General features: G+C 42.5%; 1 protein-coding gene across 2 annotated transcripts in view; it reads left to right on the top strand.

The window, feature by feature from the left end:
- The first annotated feature begins 15,147 nt into the window (after window positions 1–15,147).
- maml3 (mastermind-like transcriptional coactivator 3) overlaps window positions 15,148–23,788 on the top strand; it is a 149,436-nt gene continuing 140,795 nt past the window's right edge. For both annotated transcript variants that reach the window (XM_012870218.3, XM_036137140.1), the window contains exon 1: window positions 15,148–16,312. In XM_012870218.3, coding sequence (XP_012725672.2) covers window positions 15,908–16,312 — 405 coding nt within the window. In that variant the 5' untranslated portion in view covers window positions 15,148–15,907. The remainder of the gene's footprint in view (window positions 16,313–23,788) is intronic.

A 23,788-nucleotide genomic window follows, 5' to 3' on the forward strand; every position in this document is an offset into this window, starting at 1 on the left:
GAAATGTGGTACGAAACTCCATCTTCAATCTTTGCACAGGATTTGCTATGACTATCAACACTAGATTTGTTCTTGCCACTTGTCCATAAAGGCCAAATTTGTAGATTAGATTTGGCCAATAATAATTATCCTGTCAACAGACTGATTAGAGTAAATAAGCCGTGTATCTCAGCACCTTCAGAGTTACCATGGACCTATGTGATGGACCGAGGTAAAACGCATGAGGAGTCACAGGAAATTATTCAAAAGTTGGGTTTTTTATTTTTAACCCAAAAGCCAAACTTACAAAAATGGTGGGTTCCAGAGTCATAAAACAGGTAAAAAAAAAAAAGAAAAACAAACTTTAACTGAAGCAAACTGTGCCCAAACTAACTGACTGCACAACCAAACATAACTGACCTCCAAAGAAATGACACACAAGGGTATATATATATACACTGGCTGATCAGACCAATAACACAATAGGGGTAATTAAAACCAAACAAACACTCACAAATGACAAAACAAAGCAGTACAGTTAAGTTTCACAATAAACTAATCTAAGAACAATGAAAAACACACAACCTCTAAATACAAACCCTAAGTGAAATACAAAACAAAGAAAGAAAAAATACAAATTCCCCCTTCCAGCAAAAGCAGGTGGAACAGTCCAATTCCCCCTCCCTGTATTTAGTTGATCTCAGCCCTGGTTGCCATCTTTTGTCTGGCCAAACTCCCAGGCACCATGGAAGGTAAGAAATAAAGATTAGTAACAAAAAAACACAAAAAATATATGGATAATTGACTATAATTACAAAAGTGAACTAAATGTGCGCGCTTACAAATAGAACACATGTACTTAAACTAAGAATAAAGTTTTATGGCAAACTAAAGTGTACATATACTGATTGGTAAATGAAAAGTGCATGTGTGGTACAGACTTTTAAGGTTTGGCCATCACAACCTCGTTGCTGCTTTTCTGACCAAAGCACCAACCTTTATAGCTGGATGGTCCTTGTAGGTTTGGAGGTGCTGTACTCTTTCTACGGGATACTCGAAGTTTGGGAAATACATCAATAAGACCCACTTAGGGCTGGTCTGTCACATAAATCCCAACAACTATATTAAGGTCTGTGTATGTAATGTCACTGGATTCTTAAGGTTGTTTAAGGGGCAAGAATACTTTCGACAGGCGTTGTATGCATTATTTGCATTTTGATCATTTGTATGTTGCACGTTAGGTTTTCCTTTTGGTTTACTTTGTATTGTGTCATGACTCTCAGCATGTTTCCTGCTGCTCCTTCAACCCCGGTTCATCACGTTCCTCCTTCGTCTGTTTAACAGCTTCTCTGTGCTTTTTAAGCCATAGTGTTCAATTCGTATTTTGTTCAAACCAGTAATACTCTGTTACTCCCAGTGGAAAATTAGGAGATGTAATTCTCACAATCCAAGCTTCTTCAAACATAGTCAGTAAAGACGGCCGTGGAGAGGAAAGATCTCCTCTAGGTTTTTCAAGGTAATGTTTTAGCTTTGAGGTGCTTCGTTAATGTCTGACCTCCCAAAATGGAAACCTAACATAATCGAAGCCAATCCTAATCCAGAACTGAACCCGCTTCAGGACTCAGAAAACTTCCACCCCAACCTGAAGTTACTGCCGTGATCACTAAACTTGTATTGACATCTGCTTTCCGTAAAACCTGGTTTTACCCGCTTCTTAAACTTTTTTACGTTTCTTCATCCCTCTCATCAGTTATCAGATGGAGTCTGATAATCACCATCAGCTTTATAACAAAAAAAATAACCCATAAAATTGCAGCAGCTTATCCGGCTTATCCCGGCTCTGAAGCAGCTGACCCTGCAGAAAAATAAGTGCTCCTCCTCTCCAGCCTCCATGGTGACTGTGGTCACCACCTCTTCTGAACCAGACAGAGGTTTCAGACTGTTGCAGCTCTGTGCTGAGAGAGTAAACACAGAGGTGATGTGTGCTGTAAGGGTGGCTAGCAATAACACCCCTGGATAAAAAAAAAAAAATGCAGCCATTGCAGCACATGCAAGCCTAACACCAGTGGAAGCGAAAACGTTTCCAGCCATTAGCACATACACTATCTGGGAAAACTTAAAAGTCAAAGTTTGGATTTTTTTCCCCCGGCCTTGTCACGTCCAGCTTCATGGCAAGCAGAATTGTGCTCTGACTGCCGTAGTCATGTCAAACGTATTTGCTTTATCTAGGGAGGCTTAATACCTAGATGCTCCCTTGACTATTTATTTTATTGCTCTTAAGGTATTATATACAAACTGATGCCAAACACACAAACAAACAAAGAAAATGCATAGACAGAAATGACAAAAACCTGACAACAAGCAGGTACAGAAAATCCTCCGTAGGGAAACCAGGGAACGACAACCACAAACACCTGCAAAGAGATAAAGATGACAGGAAACACAGACGGCAACAACACCAGCAGCAAGAATATGGCACCAAACTGTTGATAGTAATGGAGAAAACTACAAGGCTGCTGTAATATGGGTGCATCAGTGTGTGTGTTTGAACATGCAAAATGTGCGGTGTTTGCCTTATATGAATTGTCTCATAGGACAACAGAGGAGAACCTGGAACAGAGCCTCCAAAGCATGTATTTAGTTGGTTCTGTTGCAAAAACAATTCATACCGCTTGAAAATGTTCACATAGTTTTGCATTAAAACCACAAAGAATGGATTTTATCAGGGTGGTTTGTTATACACCAACACAACATGGCACATGAAGTGAAGTAGAAAGCAAGTAGTACATGCTTTACACAATATTTTATAAATAAAAGTTGTGGCATGCACTTTGTATTCAGCCACCTTTAATACCTTTGAATACAATGCACTGCATCCAGCTGCTGCCCTGAAGTCACTTTATTAGTAAATAATGTAATTCAATCTGAAGACCTGAGACTTGAGAACATTAGTGGGAATGAACCGCATGGAAACCTTGGAGGAGCTGCACAGATCCACCGCTCAGGTGGGAAGGGACAGCCAGTAGTGATGCACTCGATGAGTTTGGCCTCAATGGAAGAGTGGTAGGAAGAAAGCCTCCTGCGGAGAAGATGCGATGCAGTGCAGTGACAGATATATTTATGTCAGCAACAAGTTATTTAACCCGAAATGATAGCTTCCGCTTCCTTAAATAATCAGCTTTGAAGCTGCCATGTTATTCTGGAAAAATGCTCCTTTTTTTGAAGCATTTAATTACTGGTTTGCAAAAATCCAACAAAACAAGATATAAAAAACAAGAACATTGGTGCATAGTATGCATTTGCATACAAATAAACTTGGAGGTTAAGAAAAAACAAGTAGAAATGTATGCATGTCGCATTAAATACAAAAATACACAACAACCTGCCTCGTCAACCGAAACAGTCCAAACAACATCAGCATGCATTAATAAAAATAAAAGAAGCAACACAATTTGATAAAAAAAAAAACTAACAAAAAAAAACAAGTTAATATCTTCGGTGTTTTATTTTTGATCAGAATCTGAATCAGAAATACTTTAATAATCCCAGAGGGAAATTGTTGTTTCAGTACAATCACCATAACATCATGTTTGCTGTGAATATGTTCTGGCATGTATAAAGCTCATATGTTTGAAAGAACTAAAAACAGGCAGATTTTTGCTTTCATAACAGCTGATATGAAAGCAAAAATGTGTAAAAAAATAAATAAATTTGCGCATTATTCTCATTTTACTGTACTTTGTCCAGAACCCAATGAAAAAAAAAACACACTTCTGTCATGCCTAAATGTTTCGCATCAATATAATTTTAACATCAGACTAAGGCAACCTGAATAAATTTCAATTCGTTTTCTCAATACTGATTTAATTTATTAAGTGAAAAGTTCCACCCAAAGCAACCTGACCCCAATGTGAAAAAGTAATTGCCCCCTAAGCCTGAAGAGTATACGGGCCATCCTTGACAACAATAATTTCCATTAAAGCTGCAGTGGGTAACTTTTTATAAATGTACTTTTTCACATATTTTTTAAAACTGTCGCTATGTCCCGACAGTAAAATATGAGACAGATGATTAGTGAAAAAAAAAATCAAGCTCCTCTGGCTCCTCCCAGTGCTCCTACAACCATCTACAGAAACACACCGCTCCCGGTCAGAAACAACCAATCAGAGTCAGCGGGAATGTCTGGCTCTGATTGGTTGTTAGTGGTGTCAACCACTCCCATGTACACACTGCTCACAGCCCTCCCCTCCACACACAGCGCACCTTCTTTCTTTGCCGGTGGACTGCAGCTGTGCAGAGAAACAACCTGCTTTACAGGAAATCTGCCGATTTCTGGAGTGGCACCTGCCCCAAAAACAAAGACTCGTAATCACTGGAGCAGCACAGCAAGCTCCGCTCTGGGGGAAGGACTGAAGCGCAGCAGAGAGCAAAAGGGGAGGGACCTGTAATAATAATCTTTATTGTCGTTGCAACATGCATTCCAGTGAAATTTGTCCTCTGGTGCTTTGGGTCTCACTCAGGGACCCAGAGTGGCAGTCTGTGGGAGCTGAACCCACAACCTCCAGGGCGTACATGCTCTGACAACCAGGCCACCGCTCTCCAGGTGTCCTTGTTCAAAAGTTCAGGCAGAGTCCACGTATGTCTCAAAACTCCGTACTGCGGCTTTAAGTGAATAACCAACAATTAATCTTTTAGATCTCTAAAAGGGCTCACTCTTGATTGCAGGATCATTTTGATTCTTAGTTAATACACAGAAGGGTTTTCGGGCACAAGCGGCCTGTTTATGGTCATGTCACCACAGCCTCCCAACCAGATTTTATATGTAAACTTTGACTAGGCCACGCCAAAACCCTAATTTCTGCTTTTTTGCCATTTAGAGGTCTAGCTTGTGCCTTTTGGATCGCCGTTCTGCTGCGTGAGACGACAATGTTCTCCCTGGATGGGAGTTTCTGATGGAAAAGCAGAACTCGTGGTTGCATCAGTCAAAGCAACTTCGGATCATCACACTACGGCCGCTACTACGTTTGCTCTTTTTCTTGTTAGTTTTACACCAGATGTAATAAGATCTACACACGTTCAGAATAAATGAAAACTCCTCCTTGTATTTACTCAGGTTAACTCTGTCAATAATCAATGTATGTTTGATAAAGTGAAACATTCAAGTGTGAAGGGAAAAAAAACAGGAAAAAAAAATGAATCCCTTCCACATTTAAGCCTCATTTAATGCTTTCTTCTGTATTATGATGGCTGGTTTAGAAGAAAACATCTGGATAGAGGACAAGCATTGTGCACCTAAACGAGGCATCTCTCCTTTGTCCTGTTATCCCCTAATTTTCCAGCCATCCTCCCTCCTTTCATGCAGCTCTCTGGCCTCCTTGTGGCTCATCAATATATCAGGCATCCTGATTCTCTCTCTCTCTTTATCTCACTCTCGGAGGCAGTGCCGTGTACATTAAAAATTTAAAAGCACACGGTCTGGTGCAACAGCCCGGCAACCTCTCCAGTGAGAATGACAGTCAAAGGGACTCTTTCTCTTGGTGCTGCTATGAGGAGGGCCCTCGGAGATCCCCATTCTGGCCCCTGGGCATCACCAAGCGCCTGACTGAGTGGGGGGACGAAAGGCACGTCTTTATGGTCAAAAAAGCTGCAAAAGTTGACGTGGCCACCTCGGAGGAAGGGATAAAAAATGTGGGAGGAAGAGTTATGTGGCGTCAGTGTGGGAGGAAATATTCAAATGAGGTTAAACACATTTCTCCCGCCCCGCCCCGGGTTTGTTTGGTCTGCCTGTTTCTGGGTTGGTTTGTGATGCAACACAAAACGCAGACCCAACACTTCCTTTCCACTCCTCGCTTCCCAACCGTGAGCCTATCTGTTTGTCTCTACACGTGTGCCTGTCCCCTTTGTGTAAACTCATTCTTTTCCCACCCACACTCACACAAGTCGTGAGCAGACAAACCGGCATGACGGCGACAAAAGAAAAGAGTTACGGCTCTCCCCTGTTTGAGACGCAACAACAAACGATCCTTTGTGCCTCGTGTGTGTGCGTGCACCAGCACATCGAGTGAAAACAGCTTAAGCCATGTCTCGAAAAAAACACTGAGTTCTCAGAAACCAGCTCTGCTCTTCAAAACCTGACGACTGCCCCACCGACAAATGTCCGACTTTATTGCTCCTTTGCGTGCTGCTGTATTCGCTGAATTGACCCAGAACAACCAGAGCAGAAAGCTGAGAATGGAGTTTTTGGTTTTAACAGAGGGAACCCGTATTTTAACTAAACAATAGGTCTTTTAGACCTAAAAATGCAGCCGGACACTCCCTGGCTTCTGAAAAACCTGCAGCTCGTTCTCACAAGGTCAGAGCTGAAAACCAACATGGACGCACCATCTCACTTTAAAACCAGTGTGGAGTGTGTAAAATAACATTCCATTCATTCCTAAAGCACTAAGCCGTCCAGACTGGCCAGCAACACAAGAGCACCAGCTACACACACACACACACACACACACACACACACACACACACACACACGCAGAGCAGGCTTTTTTCCTCTTTTTTTTATCACACTGCTTGTAGAGTTTGCTGCTTGATGTTAAGCAGAGTGGTAATCAGGGCTTTTGGTGCTCAGGGGAGTGCAAGAGGAAGTTTCAGTGATAAGTCAAGCCAAGGTCAAATAGTTTGCGAGAGACATGTTTGGAGCCGGCCTTCAATTTGCTCCAAATAAAAACAAAATTATGCAAAGTTTTTCCATGACTCAATCGCTCGACGCAGGTCGGCTCATTTTTCCCCAATCCATCCCCACCAAAGTTAGCAATTAAAAAAGGGAGAATATTTTCCTTTCGGTCGATTGTTTTTTTTTTTTTGTTGAAACGATGCTTCTTTGCAATAAACCCGATAATGTTGGAAAGCCTTTTCATGTCGCCATGTATTCCCTCGCTTTCAAGAAAAAGCCACTTAGCACCTGTGAAAAACTTGACAATCCTCTCTAACGAACCCAAAACAACTTATTCTGCTACTGGCACTTGTTTTGATGCCACTTATTGGACTAGATAGTTAAAAGTTTAAAGAAATAAAACATATTAGCAATTAAAGAGTTTAAGCATTTAACATACTCCTCCATTCAGTTTACCATAACTCACTTGTCCGGTCACCCGTGCTCATCGTCACCGAACAGCCTGACCTGAACTTTATCCGATGATTCTCAGTGTTCAAGTGTTTGGATCACAGAACAAAATCTACCGCCATCCATGGCAAAGCTCCTCCATGCTCACTCCAGCTTGGCCTCTCACATCAGGGCTCTGTGAAAAGCTCTTTACATGGATTCAACTTTGACCCATGTCCACACCTTTCAGCTGATCCCAGGTGAGCATGAACAGACCTGAAGAAGCTCGAGATCACTCTGGCTAACAAAGCAGCTGCATCCCTGCTGTATTCAGGGATGTGTGTGAAACGTACAGAAAACCTGACAAGTGACTGTAAACAGTGAAGACGGAGAAAATGGTACGCTGCATGTTGTGTACAGCAGCTCTAAGAAGCCTACAGACCCTTGTTAAAATTCGCAGTGAGGAATCATTTCAAAGCTTTTCCACCTTTAATGCGACTTACCGAAAAATATGTAGACAGTTTTTGCAGCTTATTTAAAGTTTATTTAAATGTAATTGAAACCTCTTTAAATTTATGACCAGTCTCAGAGGATGCTACAATCATCTCTCTGTCGACCCAACACCTGAATATTTAGGAGTACAAAATGAAATGTCTTCTGTTTAAACAGGGGTTACAGCAATCTACGGTAGTGTGCACACGATTGTGATACTCCTGTGTGTGATATTAGCCATTTTTAAGTGGGAATAATTACAGGGGTCATTAATTCTTCTCCACAAATACCTTTTACTTAAAATAATTTCTCAGTAATGATCAGATTTATAATAAATATATTAGAAAAATGCACAAGCTCTCATGGGATGTCAACTTTTATGCACGACTGTCTACTGGTGATCACTGGATAGAAAACATTGGTAACAACTGTGAGGTTAGAGATAAATGATAGATGATAAAAAAAAAACACGAAGAAAAGCGACAAAAACTAAAACTAACTGATTACAAAACCTGGCATTAAATGAATCAAAACATAAAAAAAAAAAAACACAGAAGTCAGCTGTAGATGAATGATCTAAACAACCACTTAAAATTCATGACATCAGGTAAATGTCAGTTACCAATTATTGTTTTATTTCTTGTGCTTTTGCTTATTTTTTCTGACCCTGCCATTCCTGACCCATCGGGTTTAATATGACGTCAGAATCATGTTTCCAGGTATTTTTCTGACCCGCATGCATAAAACCAGGTCCGGACAAAAAGGAGCAGACATACAGAGAAAACACGGTAAAAAGAGGACGAACTGTAGGATGGGTCTCAAGATATGGATGATATATGGACGGCTTACTGTGGTAAGACAGCAGAAGGACGTCTGAGGAGGAGGAGGAGGAGGATCCTGGCGGCGGGGCGAGGTGAGATAAGTGCACTGTAGGATGGGATGAACAGAGTTAGAGGAAGATCGGGGTTCCAGATGGGGAGCAGGCAGGCAGGCAGAGATCCGGGGAGACGAAGGAGCAGTTTGGAGACGACCGTGGGTGGTTGGAGTCAGAAGTTAGCTGTCTTTAGGAGTAGGTCAGCATAAGGCGTCCCAACCAGGTACCAACCTGAGAAGGAGCGGAGAACTCAGGTAAGTAAATTCAATACGAACACAGCAAACATGAATCAGAGCTAGAAAATCTAAAGAGTGGATTTGCTCCTCACCACCAGGTGGGTCAAGCATCAGACGGAGACGGATAGTTTAGAAGTGTGTTTATGGGAATTCGTGTCCATTTCATCCAAGAAACGCATTTTTGAGGTCAAACATTGATGTCTGTCTGTTTCCAACGATGTTTTATCAGGTTGAGGTCAGGACTCTTTACTGACAGGTTAGAGCTTTTCCACACTTAACCCAGTCATCCATGTGCTTTTGGACCTGGCTCTCTGCACAGGTGAGCAGCCATCTTGGAACGGGAAGGGTCCAGAACTTTTCCCACATAATTAGGAGCATTGTCCAAAGTGTCTAAATATGCATAAAGAAATCGCTTCGTTTGAACTAAGAAGCAAGGCCCAGCTCCTAAAAGGCAGTCCGACAATGTGATCCACTCTGCAGCCAACTCTAAACTCATTCAGAGAAGCGCCGTCCTCCTGGCACCAACGCAGACTCGTCCATTGGACTGTCAGGCAGAAAGGCATTGTTTGTCTCCAGAGAACCTTCCTCCACTGCTATAGAGGCCAGGGGCTGTGAGCTTTACAACCTTACAGGACAAGGAACCACTTTGTCTAGGGAGAGAGGACAAAGTGTTTAATTGTCCTGCATGGTCCTCCCGCATGTGGGTCAAACTATCTCCAGTCACGACAGACCCATTCTTTCACAAATGTTTGCAGAGTAGCTGCATGCCTATAGGTGCCGGATTCAATACACCTGTGGACATGGAAGCGGTTAGAACTCCTGCCTCCAATTATTTGGAAGGGCCAGCGAGAATAAAGTCTAACAAAGGTATCTTTGGCTACGTTCACACTGCAGCCTGAAGTGACCCAATTCAGATTTTTTTTTGTCCATATGCGACCTGGATCTGATCTTTTTATGACAGTCTGATCAACACAGATGAGATTTTTTCAAATGCGACCCAGGCCGCTTGGATATGTGGTCCTGAATCCGATACGTATCTGATCTTTTCTAATGCGACCTGTGTCTGTACGGCCGGGTCGCATTTATCCGACCTGTACGTCACCGATACTCGACAAACGTCACTAACGGTGGATCTGGCTTTGCCAAAGAAGTTGGCTAAAAAAAAAAAAGAGGTTGGCTATTGTGCGTTAACAAGCACCTGTTGCAAGTCCACACAGCCCCACAGCAAGGCGTTTACTCACTGCTATGGCCGCTGAAGATGTGTCTTTTTACGTGAGAGCGCTAAAGAGATCCGTTCAGACGCACATAAACGTTTCCTTTCTCATTCGAAAATTATGAATAAAGTCCGTATCACGTCACTAAAATTTGTCTCTCTTCCTTTTCGATCTTCTTAAAAAGATTACGTTGGTAATGTGCTGCTCCGGTTGGAGAATAACGTAAAGAACGCAAAATACGCTGCAGCATTACGATCCACCTTTACTTCCGCAAACAACGAGCACGCTTGCTACGTATGACGTCATCGCGTCCTCTACTGCGCATGCGGGACACTCAGGCGTATGAATGCAGTTCACACAGGAGATCACATACAAGTCGCATATATTTGGGAATGTGAATGGACACGCAAAAAAAATCCTGATTTCACAAAAAAATCGGAATTGAGCATCAAGGCCTGCAGTGTGAACGTAGCCTTTGTCTGGTTTTTGATAGCATGGTAAATGGGATTTTTAAAATGACTGAAAAAAAAACCCACTTGTGTCCACGGGCTCCCTGTTAATTACGTTTGGTGACGGCTTCGTCTAACTGACCAGGTGGGATTGCATTACTGCACGGCACAACCCTAACGCGCATCATGTCTGGCATCAAAACACTGCGAGAGGACCGGAAAGACTGCTAACGTATCGTCCATGCCATCGGAGATCTGGAGCAGCCTGCGAATGCCGTTCAACACATTATGGCACAAAGAGCAGAAGGCCCGTTTGTGGTTAAAGCCATCCTGAATTGTTCCCCCCAGAGTCCAGAAGCTTTAAGCTCTGAAACAGGGAAAACGAACACAGACACGTGCTGCTCATGTTTAATTGCCACACAGACAGTGTGACTGTGTGTGTCTACTTATGTCTGCCAGTGTGCAGTATGTGAGCGGGTGAATGGCAGCATATGAGAGAGAGAGAGTGTGTGTGCGTACGCGTGTGTCGGTGGGATGGCTAGAAGGAGACCGGCGAGCACATATGGCCCGAACAGTCGGGGATGGAGCTCAGAACTCCCACATGACACAGCAGATAAAAATAAAAATGACAGAGAGAGGCACGTCACGGATGGAGGAGAGAGGGAAGTGTTCTGCGACGTTAACGCGACACGGAGGAAGTGTCCATGCGCACATGAGGACATGTGTGCAAACCTGCGATGCTTCCGGTCTGGAGAATGATGGGGACGCTCAGAAGGATTAGCAAACATTGGAACAGAAATGCAGTTCAGACTTTTTATAGGGGGATTAAGAATTACAACGCTTTGCAAAAGTATATGAACTTTTCCACGTTTTGCCACGGTACAACCATGTACTCCAGTGTGTTTCACTGGGATTTTATGGGCCAGAGCAACGGAAAGTACCACACATTTTAGAAGGAGAGGGGAAATAGTACAAGATTTTTTTGGACTATTTTACTAGACAACATTTTAAATGTGTATTGTGCAGCTTTTATTTAGTACTGTATCTATATCCTGCATATCCAGAGACAGAAATGATTGTTCATTCTTCTTGGTAAAACAGCTGGAAATCTGCTAGATTTGACAATCTGTCAGTATTATTTTCCAAATCTTGCCCACTCATTTAGACTCAGGTCAGGACTTTGGGTCATTCTAATTCATAAACATACCTTTATTTAAAACTGTTCCAGTGTTGTATGTTAACTTCCATCTCAGTCTAACGTGTGTTGCACCCATCAGCAGGTTCTACCAGCATTTCCTTGTAGTCGACTCCATCTGTCTTCCCATCATCTCTGACCAATTTCCCTGCATCTGCTGAAGAAAAGTATTCCCACGGTACGATGGTACCAGTGTAACGTTATATTATGTAGGGATGGTGTTTCCAGGGCGAAACAGAGTTTTATATTCCTCAAAATGTCCAGTTTTGGACTCATCTGACCAGAACAGACATGTGTCCTCCACGTGGGTTATGTAAAAGCTGAAAATCAAACTTCTTACAGTTTTCCATGATGGCCTTCTTCTTTTACGCTCCTTCCATGAAGGCCAGACTTGTGGCAAGCGTGAGGAATGGTTGTCCTGTCATGGAGGCGCGTGGCATGATAGCTGAGCAAAGATAACGCACCGCATATAGAGGCGATTAGTCCTTGCAGCAGCTGTGTGGGATTCGATACCCGACCTTGGGACATTTGTATTGTCTTCTCCTTTACTCTTTATACCCATTTCCCATCAAAGGACTGTATATAAAGGCCATTCACACCAAAAAAATAAAATCTTAATACAATTTTTTTTTTTTTTTTTTACAGACTGCTGTCCTCTCAGCAGATTCTCCCACCTGAGTTGTAAACCTTTCCAGCTCCGCCAGAGTTACTCTCTTTGCCAAGCTTCACAGTTTTGGTGGACAACAATCTGTTGGTAAAAAGCCTATTATATGCAATATAATATATTATATACGTTTTTATATTGTATACGTTTTTATATGCAAAACGTGACGAAAACCATGCATTACCTTCCTTTTAATTCCTAAGTATGCGCCTGTTTGAGTTGGTCGAGCACCCCAGATATCAATAAAATAAGATGAAGTCAGTGGCTGTAACATGACAGGATGCAAAAAAAGTTCACTGGGTGAGAAAAGCTAAGCAACGTATTGTACAAATGATCATTTGTACAATAATGCCTCAAGTATTCAAGGCGTTATTGTTCACAAATGCAACTTGAAGGTTTGTACCAAAGCCAACACCCCCTTTGATGAATTCTGCGAGACGTCTGCAATAAAGCAGCATCGTGCTTTAATTCACATTGTGGTCAGAAAAATCTGTATTTTACACAGTTTTTTTCCTTACAGGAGACATGGATGTTGTGTTCAGGACCAAATTTTATTAAAATTTGAGACACAATTTCTACTTTTTTTTTCCAAAGAAAGATGCTAAAACATCATAATTAATGGAATGTCTTATAAATCAAAGTGTTGCATCATTAGCGGTCATTGGAGATATGCTCATGTTGTCATGGGAAACCGTGCCTCGTGTTGACGTGACGTAAACAATGTGGCCTTCATTCATTCGCACAAGCAAAGAAACAGCTAACATCTTTCAAAATTACTTTCTGTTATTTGCAGAAAGAGTTGAAAAACCTCTTTTTTTTCCCTTTTTTTTTTTGGGAAAACCTTTTTCCCTCCCTCCCGAACTTGTTGTGACAGGTGTGTTAACGCGGAATGCCTCCGGATCGTGTCTTCAGATAAAATCGCCGTGGACGGCAGCGCCTCTTCTCTAACGTGCTTATCTGATTGTGCCATTTCAGGAAGTACACTCGACACATGACACATTACCACACAAACAAGCAACGCATCCTAGCAGTTGAGTACAGAAACAACCTTAATGGAGCTCCTTACCGTAGGAAGGCCATTAACAGTCAATAAACGTGAATAAGTTAGTTTTCCTGCTAAAATCGTCCCAGTGGGGACTCATCAGCCACATCGATATGTCACGCTATAGATAAGAAAAGCTTTCTTGAAATATCCCCTTGGATAGTTTTTCAGCTATGAAAACATCTACATTGTGAGTAATTGTCACAATGCTGACAGGGATCTGTCTTTGCAATGAAGCATTTCAGGCACCCTGAAGTGATTTGTTTTATCTTTTACCAATATTTGTGTGGGGTATTTAACTGGAATGAGCATGAAGACCTATAAATAAAAAAAAACAGATAGAAAGCATTATCTTTCTACAGGTGATTGAAAATCCCCCCCATGGCAAAAAAAGATCAGAGACCATTTACGAATAACAGTGAAAAGATGGAAGTAATAACACAAAAATGGCAAGAACAGTGTATATAACATTCCCCTGTGAGCACTCCAGCAACCTTTGGGTTTGTCCTGCAGGAACATCTTTTACTCAAATTTAATTTAGAAAAGTTCCCCTCAGGGGAAAAAAAAACAATGTTTTTTTTTTCTTTTTAAAAAGACTTTTATTCTGTTTCAAGAATGTGCTCAGAGTCAGACCTCTGCCAGAGGAATCAGGATAAAAACCAGCAAGCCCCAAGGCTGACCCACATGGTCAGCTTTGTAATCTCTCTGCTCTGTGAGAAACATTTTGTGAGGTTTCCTATTGAATAGGTGTAGCTTCTATCAGTACTGAAAGCTCACAATCCTGAAAATTGGGGCAAAATAACAAATATAATTTGTTTCCTCCTTAGGGTTTCTCTTCCTACTATATTGTGTTGTATGGGTTTGAAACCTGTGACATTTTCCTCATGTTTTTATTTGTCAATTGGCCTCAGGGCTTCTTAATATTTTGAAACTGAACCATTGTTTTTTTTGTTTTAACTTTTGTTAAAAATCAATGGAAAGCAAGTGATACAATTTGAATTGGACTGATTGGAAAAAATATTTTACTTGGTATATATAAATTGTATGAGATTATAACATAATCTTCTTACATCCTCTCTCTTCTTACATCCTCCTCTCATTTTTTGCCACTATCTATCTATCTATCTATCTATCTATCTATCTATCTATCTATCTATCTATCTATCTATCTATCTATCTATCTATCTATCTATCTATCTATCTATTTATTGTGGGGCTTTAATGTGATTGACATGTATTTTCTTTAGTTTCATGATTATTACTGTCATGCTGTGTTTGTATTCTGTAACTTTCTATGTGTAATATCAATATTGTGAATGTATCCTTTATTTGTGAGTAAGTTTAATTACAATTCAAATTTAAAGAGAAAAACAGATGTATTGTTTTTTTAATATTAATTATAATAATGATGATAACAATGAGAAGAAGTCATGTTATCCATGTTTTTTCTAAAATGCCGGATAAAAAAATAATTAACAAAAACCATTGGGGGAGGGGGTGGCTGTTTTATTGTGCTTGTGTTTGAATTTATTCACTTTTAAAGTGTAACATTAGTTATAATTATTATCTCCATTATTTATACAGACAAAATCTTCTAGTATGGACTAAAATATGAATATGTATTTTTTTTCCCCTCATATATTAATTTATTTATATAAATTAGGTGGATTGTATCAGCCCTAGGAGTAACTACCTAATGTTTAAACACTTCCAGCCTGCATGTCTCTTCGCCTGTGCGCTGCGCTCTCCGGTCCGGGTATAAACAGGACTGGTTGTCGGCGGAAGCTCAGCCCGGTCCTCACCCCCCCCCCCCCCCCCCCCCCTCTCCCCCCTCCTCCATAATCTGCTCCGGGTTTTCGGGGTGCCCCGTCAGCGGGGGCTCCTCACTGCCGCTCGCTGGTTTTTACTCAACTCCTGTCCTGATATCACTCCGCTGGCATGGTGAAGACGCGGACCTGATTATTGTGATGGTGGCAGCCGGGAGCCACTCACTCACAGACTTCCGCCCCCGGTTCTCACATCCGCGTTGTGCGCCGCCTGCGCTTGACTCCGGTTTTTGCCTCACGGACGGACTATACCGAGGGCGCTTGTGCTCTTTTTCGCTTAACTCGGCGGCGCGCTGCCCAACCGGGATTTCTTCCGAACCCCCCCTCCCCAAAAAAAAAAAAAAACCTTATGCGATGCAAGTTCACCTGGAAACTCCGGAGCCTGTTCGGTTTAGGCAGCAAAACTTTTTCTCCAAGGACAACGGCGTAGAGCGGCGACAGGAGCGCCGCCGCTGCCGCCGCTCCGCCAGCATATGACCGGGGACTAACCTTTTGCGCCGTCGCTTTTGTCGCTTCCACCCGTGGAGTTGGTGTTATTGTTTTGGTTGGCACCGCGGCGCCTGCTCGCATTGTTTTAACCCCGCTACGAGCTCCTCGAAGCTCCCAGCCGGACCGGCGCTTTATTGATGTTTGTGTAGCGCGCAGGAGACTCGCTACTCTCTCGCAGCCCCTTTAAACGCGGCGCGGTGCTCGGCCGCTTGTCGCTCCGGGAGGACACCGAGAGGTGGAGGTGGCCGGAGGAGGAGGAGGAGGTGGTAGAAGACGACCAGGAGGAGGAGGAGGTGGCGGCGGACTGGGAGAAAAGTTCCCCCAAAATAGCAGCCCCTCGGCGCGGTGATGGGGGACTTCGCCTCCCCCGCTGTCGGACCGGGCGGCGGCATCCACATGAGCAGCAGCATGAACGCGGCCAGCGGCAGCGTGGTGCCCGGCGGCGCCGTGGGCATACCTAAGCACAGCACGGTGGTGGAGAGGCTGCGGCAGCGGATAGAGGGCTGCCGGAGACACCACAACATCTGCGAGACCAGGTACCAGCAGGCGCACTCCGAGCACCTGGAGCTGGACCGCAGGGAGACGGTCAACCTGTACCAGCGCAGCCTGGAGCAGAGGGCCAAGAAGTCGGCCGGCGGAGGCGGAGGAGGAGGCAGCAAGCAGCCGCAGAGCAAGCAGCAGCAGCAGCAGCAGCAGCTGCAGGACCCGGACTCTGCGTCCTCCGCGGAGCAGAGGACCAGCACGCTGATAGCGGTAAGGAGTCCAGGGTCACTCTCTTTAACTCGGCCTCTCTGAGCGGCGGAGCTTTCCACGGGCAGGCGCGCACTTGTTGACGGTCTCCAAACGCGCACTTTTCTTTTTAACTTTAAATCCACCAGAGTTCACAGCAGCAGCAGCTCCTGTTGGGAGCCGGGATGCTGCCCTCATGTCAGCTGATCAGGATCAGTGCACAGGGAGTCTGGAAGTTTTTTGTTTGTTTTTTGGAAAGCGGTTTTCTTTCTCTTTTTCTGTTGTGTGTTTTTTTTTTTTTTGTCCTCTTCTTGTGCGCGTCTCCAGCAGCTCAGAAACTTGTTAAAACAGCGTCTGGAGTTTGAGTTGGAGTTGGAGGAGGAGGAGGGGAGGATTTGCATGAGAACTTCTCCTTTTCTTGTTTGTTATGGGGTGGAAGTTGTTCTGTAAGACAGTTCAGCGGCGGCGCTGGTCGCGACAGCTTCCTCTCTCTGAAGCAGCAGCAGCTCTAACATTTCTTTTTCTGTGGCGTTCTTTCCCTAAATCACAGCCACCTGTTTGCTCAAAGCCCCCCATCAGATCCGTCCACCGAGTAACTCTTCTTTCTCACTTTTTTTTTTTAATTATTATTTTTTTTATTTCACTAGTTCGTTTTACTGCAGAAACTTGCGGTTATTTGAAAGTATTCGACCCTTTTTTAGTTGTCTGCAGGAAGTAAATCCAGCGTGGACCCAATAGGCTGACAGCGCTACGGTGGTTTCCTGTTGGTAGGGGGCAGTGGCAGCATATTATGGAGGATGGCCCAGTCCCTCCCGGCTCACTGTGTAGCTGTGGATCCAGATGTTAACCTGATCACATCTGGCTGCCGGTGTTTTAATTTTTTTTTTGACGGTAGCGGGTTTGCACGAAAGATGTTAAACCTTGCAGCATTCCCTGTCTCCCACTCACCCTTTCCCTTTTCTTTTAGGAAAACACCAAAGGATGCATGTTGGGAATGTCAACATTGTCATCCCTTTTGTTGCTGCGACGAGCCCAGCTCCTCGCCTTCTTTCTTTCTTTTTTTTTTTTTTTTTTTTGAAATGCTAAATCAGAGCAGTCTTTTAATTTCCTCTCCCTGCCTCAGTGGGGGTATTTAAGAACTGTGCAGGCAAGACCGGTCCCAGCTTGAGAGCATGGCTTTGATTTATTTTGTCTATTTCTTTTTTTCTTTTTCCTAATAGTGCAGGATCCCCCCCAGCGGCCCTTGTGGACATTATAGTGATCCGCCCATTAGATGGCCGGCAACAAACGCTCAGAGAATGGAGGGATTACTGCTTAAAGACACAGCGCCGTCCGCTTTGCTCCATCCCTTCCCTGCTCCTTCCCCGCTCTCTGATGGCGACAGCTTGTATGCAAACACAACAGTCAATAGCTGAGGCACACAGTGCTGCTGCCTTGTTGGTACCCCCCCCCCCTTTATTTTATTTTTTTTGTTTCTTTTAATGCTACATTGTGAGTTCTTGGCAGTGTGTAGGCACTGGTTGTAACGGGGTGGGGGTGAAAAGGAGAGAGATGTCTGCAATCCCTCTCCCACATCCCCCCCCTGGTTTCCCCTCTGAAGAACAGAGCTGCAGCTAGATGGCTGTATGTAGTCACTTCAGAGGCGAGCGTTCTAGGAAAGCCAAGTGCGCTGTTGATATCACTACAGAGGCGTGCACAAAAAAAAAAAAAATATCCCTGGAGGGTGAAATCTGGAGGGTCTGCGCTGCAGACGGGTTTCCTTTTTTGAAGCGTGCAGCTTGTAAGACGGCGGCGTTTGAATGCAGCTTCAACTGCACCTAATGAGTGCAGCAGTAGGTACGATCTAGACTTGGTTGGGAGATGAGTGAAGTGCACAGCGTGAGCCTAAAATTACACGAATCCGCTCTTTTGACTGTGAAACGCGTACGGTTTCCTCGGTGGGACGGCTGCAGCGCGTGGTCGTCAGAAAGGAAAAAGGCACAAAGATGGGTCCGCCGCCCTCTCAGAGCTTGTTGCTTCGCTATGTGTGCATCCCGGTTACAATGAGCCAGGGTCTGACGGTTCTCAGACACACCCACGCAGAGGGCAAGCCTGTAATTATGGAAAGTTTGTGTTTTTTATGGACTAAGAATTAGCGAGGCTGGAGAAGACGTATGGGAACCCCCTCCGTCTCCTCCCACCTCGTCTTTGAGCCGTGGAGCAGCCGGCGTCAGCCTACAGGTGAGAGGAACCTGTGAGGGAATGTTCCCAAAGATATTCCTCTCAGGTGTGGAGCTCAGAGGAAGCCGCTGCCTCTACGTCTGGAGAATCGACTCCACACTTTGCTCCGAGTAATGAGAAGTCGACTTGTACGTCGCTGTAACCAGACTAGAGTAGTGGTTATACATACTAGCTCAAATGAACACTTGCACACCAATATTTAGTTTATTGTCTCTTAGTAAGTTGCTCCTGGACCATAAGGGTTTTTGTAACGGCAAGCCTCTGGCAGAAAGGGTACAGCTTATTTAAACTTGTAGGTTTTCTCTTTTCTATGCCCAGTCCACAAGTTCATCATCCTAAAACCGGGCTTTGGATCGTAGTCCGTTTGTTGACTCAGTCGTGTCCAGGTTTCAACCATCTAGCTGTTAATTTGAGGTGATTGTTAATAAAATTTTTCGTGGTCATCCATCTGCATAAGTACTTCCTGTTTGTGCTCCAGCACAGACCCCCAGCATCATCCTACCACCAACACCATCAACAGGTGGTCCAGTATTTCATCTTGACTCCTCCAGACATTGTAACCAGATGGCTTTGAGTCCCGTTGTTGGCTTAAGACTATATGGTAGAGATGCAGATGAGAGTTGAACTTGAAGATGTCAATTGTGGAGAAGGATGCTTGATGGGTTGAGTGGTCGTCTGGCAATCGGAAGGTTGTGGGTTCGATTCCAGCTTCCCCTTGCCACATGTCGATGTGCCCCTTGGCCAGGCACTTAACCCCAAGTTGCCTACCGAGCTGCTTCTCGGTGTATGAATGTGTGTGCGTTAGTGAGAGCTATTTGGTGAATGTGGCTATAGTGTACAGCGCTTTGGGTGGTTAGCATGACTGGAAAAGCGCTATATAAGTTCAGTCCATTTTACCATATTTACTATTTACCCTCTTTGTGCGCAGTGAAACGGCTCTCACTGTGGACGGTTTCTAGTTCATGATGGGCTTTGCTGCTTTCTGGGTTGTTCTTGGACATAGAAACCGTTTCCCGTCCCTCTGAGGGCGTTTGGTTTGAGTCGGGTGGTTGAAACTTGGGTGATCTAACAGCACAATGAGCTCAAATACACGTTTAACACTTGTTTCAGAATGAATAAAGCAGATTCACATTTAAGATTTCAATTACCCTAACCCTATTGGACCTTTCTAGGAGTATGTTTAAAAGTCAGGTCCACTTACAGTGAACTTTACCAATTCGGTTAATAGTTTTTTTTTTTTTTTTTTTTTCTTCCGGAAGTTTTCCCAAGTCCTTTATTTTTTTAATAGCTGTGCAAGACCATCTTACCTGCTCTTCTGTTCCTCAGGGGAATCGCTCCCAAATTCACTCTGGTCTTATTTCTTTCTTCTGGGGCCTTCCTCTTCTCATAAACTTGTAAGACAGTTTGCTTCTTGTGACTCTCAGCCATGTTCAAAGTATACGGTGAGAGCAGCAGAGCTACAATGAACGGCTAACACTGAAGCTAACCGCTAAGCTAACTGGATACATAAACACTAGAAGTGTGCATGCGCAGCAAGCAGAAACTAACAAAGTTACGTGAGCGTGTCAGAATGATTGGCATGTGGGACAACCAATAGATAAAGTTATTCCCCCAGAACTTGAGGCACAGAGGAGGATGAGAGCAGGACCAATCACTGCCATTTGGACCAAACCGCAGGGATTGGTCAGGGTTTTTACAGATATCTAATTTTATAGCCTCTTTTTTTCTAAACACATATTGTATTGACTACTGTCAGGATGGAAGGACCATTTCACCCAGTATAACAAAGTGTTTCTGAACAGGATTACCAACTATAGCCTTAATAAAAGTGTTCAAATATCTTAACCTAAATTAAACAAGAAACTTGTTGATGCCTGGAAAAAACTTGTGTTCTTGGTGCAGCCAGCTAGGGGGCATTTATTCAAACATTTTTGGGGCTGTACGCACATATTTAAGCCTGTATGAGTTTGACTCTGGTTGGGATTGAGACGACCCAGAACATATCCGAACCCACCTCCTGTTTTTAATAACTACAACGGTGTGTGGAGTCACCATTCCACCACGGGGCAGGGAGAGAATTGAAAATCCCCAAATGATGACATTCATGACCGTGATGAATGTATTTAAGCTTCTTACCAGAACTGTACTGTTATAGGAGATTGAAGACTTCCTAAAACACAGAGCTGATGTCAGCAAGTTTCAAAAAGTAAGGCAACTTAGGTGTCCTAATCTTATCATGTTTGTGTTCAACGTCAACAAAACAGAGGCTTTGATTTGCTATATCAGGCAGGGCAAAGCGACGAAAAATAACTTGTATGGTTGACGTTATATCAGCTGGTTTTGTCAAATCTGGTGTACACTGTAGAGCTGTCAAGAACAAAAAGCTGATATCATGCATGATTGCTGGTCGTTTAGGTACATCTTATTGAGCAATGGTAATGTTTCTTCTGGTTTAAATTAGCAGAATCTAAGCACACACACACCCCCCCCCCCTCACTATTGTTGTGCTAGACATCTGCAGGTGTCTGCTGTGCACAGTATGGGTTAGGAACATGTACCAAGATATTGTGAAGCGTCTTTTTTGGGAACCACCATTGAAGTCTTAACTAAAAACCAGAAAGTGATTCACAGACTGGTTGTTACACTGCAAAAAGGGAACTCAAAGTAAGTAAAATGTTCTTGAAACGTTGGTATTTTTCCTTGATTTGAGCAGGTAAATAAGACTATTTGCCAATGGAATAAGATTTTTTTTTCACTTATAATAAGAACGATTCATCTCCATCCGCTTATTTTAAGTGCAGGATGTGAAATTATCTTATTTTAGGGGTAAAAATACTCATCACATTGGCAAATAGTCTTATTTAGCTGTTTAAATCAAGGAAAAATACATTTCCTTTTATAAGACAATTTTACTTACTTTTAGTTCCCTTTTTGCAGTGTACGGAAGATAATTGATGTTTGTTGCTCTCAGCAGTGAATGTGAGGACATGTGTTTTTTTACATTCAAAACCATTGATTAAGTTTAAACCCTGTTTAAAAAAAGTATGATCAACTGAGCTCTAATGGGTATATATTTAAGAAGAGACTAATACAGTCTATCTCCTGGGGTCGGAGGTTGAGAGCCGCACTGCATCACAGGGAAATGTAGACAAATACACAGCACAAACAACTATGTTCCAGGCATTCACCCCTAAGGTCAAGATATAGTCAGGGTTTTTTGACTGGGGAAGGAGATGGGAGTACCCAGTGAAGAACACATAGACGTAGGGAGAGCATGCAAAGTGTATGCAGACAGGATTCAAGGCTAGGACCTTCTTACTGCAATTCAACAGTGCTAGCAGTCGTGTCATGGTATAGATGGAAACAATTTTATTTATACTAAGTGGTATAAAGTCACCACTACTGAGATTTCAAAGGGAATACATGGCTCAGCAGCCTTGACTCATTGTAACAGTGATAAATAATTACAATAATTATGCTCTAGTGTTGTAAAGTTCTTTCATCAGCAACAGATGATTTTTTTTTCTTTCCAGGATTAATGGTAACTTTTAAATCAGGACAGCAACTTCTTAAGCGTCTAAAACCAGACGGCATTGAATTAAAATAGTTTTAAAGTATGCCATTATTTAACGTACAATCAAGAGTATGATGGCAGGAGTGAGTGGGTCTATCAACATTTTGGGTTCGTTTTCAGTGCTTACCTACTGGGATGGCTTGATCAGTAATTCCTCTTAAGTCACATAAGAAGGCTGAGAATTTATCCAATGTTTTACAAAACATATTGGTGATAAAATGCCAAGAAGAGACTCCTCTATGCTACCTCTGGCTGCAGATCAGGTTTTCCCTGAAGAGGTAATTTAATCGCTTGGCACAAAAAATACAACTTTTAAAATTAAAGTCTGTGATTTAAGAGACACTGAAAAATAGCTTTTAATAAAGCCCACCATATTAATACTGCCCATAAAAAAAGATAGTTTTCATTAGTCCCTAAATAATAAGTGGGAGATGAGATGTGTTGCCACCCATTTTTACTTTTTTTTTTTTTTTTTTTTTTTTTTTTATATAGTTTCACCATCAGCCACATGTGTTGATAACATTTTTGCTCTGTCTCCTATGAGGAGACTGAACCACTCATAAGTGGAATTCATAAGATGAATGAAGGATTATTTGTCAGCTATATCCGGCTAAAGGCTGTCTGAATTTATGTTTCTCTGTGTGTAGGGCTGGACGATATGGTCAAACTTGTAATGCAATATAATTCTTAATTTCGGTCGATACGATATAATTACGATATCGATATAAACAAAATAAGCCTCAGACTGCAAAGAATGCGCACAACAGATGCCCGTACAAACTTATGACAATTATTTTTGCCAAGTTTATAAAACTCCTCCGATTAAAACATTTTAGAAATATTTGCTTTAGAAAAATAAAATGTCATAAAACCCAGAACGTCAGTCACTGACAAATCATCTAATCATAGACTGTAATGTATATTGAAATATTGGAAATGTCATATCACCTTTTATTGGTAAAGATTATATCGCAACATATATTGAATTGTTGTCCACCTCTACTTGTGCGTTAATCCTCCACTCCCCGTGAGTCAGGGTAGCAAGCCGTCCTGCTTGAACTCACTTTTCCAGCTTTGCCACATGTTTATATAGAAGTGAAGTCAGTGCCCATATTCACAAAGAATCCTAAAGTTAAAGTAGCTCTTAGTGACTTTATTGTAGGAAAAGGCTTAGAATTTACTCAATTCTAAGATTTTTCTTAGAATTTTACCACAGTAAGAGAAGTTATTCACAAAGCACACTAGGCCTTAAGAGAGCTCCTAAAGTGAAAAAAATTTAGAAGTGAGGAGGACTTTTAGCGAGCCTAAGAGAGTCTGAAGCTGGGAAGATAGTGAAAACAGAGAAAACTGATTGGCTGATCCACCACCTAAACAGTGGAGGAACAATACAATTAATATGTAGATTAGATAAACTTTATCATCCCTAAAGGGGGGAATTAGTTTCAGCAGCCAGACAGGTTAAAGATGTGCTCTAGTAACACAATTCTATTGAGGATAAATAAATAATAGAAAAAAATATTGAATAATCATGAATACAAATTAGAGAAATGTACAAAGAATATAGTACAGAGGATTTTTTATATAATAAAAACACTTTAGAAGAAATGGAAAAAGTTGCAGATAAATACATAAATACACACTCTAGGCACGATAAAAGGTGAGAAAGTATTTTCTGTCTTGTACACGATGATGCCAGTAGCCTTAAT

Source organism: Fundulus heteroclitus, chromosome 5 (assembly GCF_011125445.2).
Source record: "Fundulus heteroclitus isolate FHET01 chromosome 5, MU-UCD_Fhet_4.1, whole genome shotgun sequence".
Taxonomy (NCBI): domain Eukaryota; kingdom Metazoa; phylum Chordata; class Actinopteri; order Cyprinodontiformes; family Fundulidae; genus Fundulus; species Fundulus heteroclitus.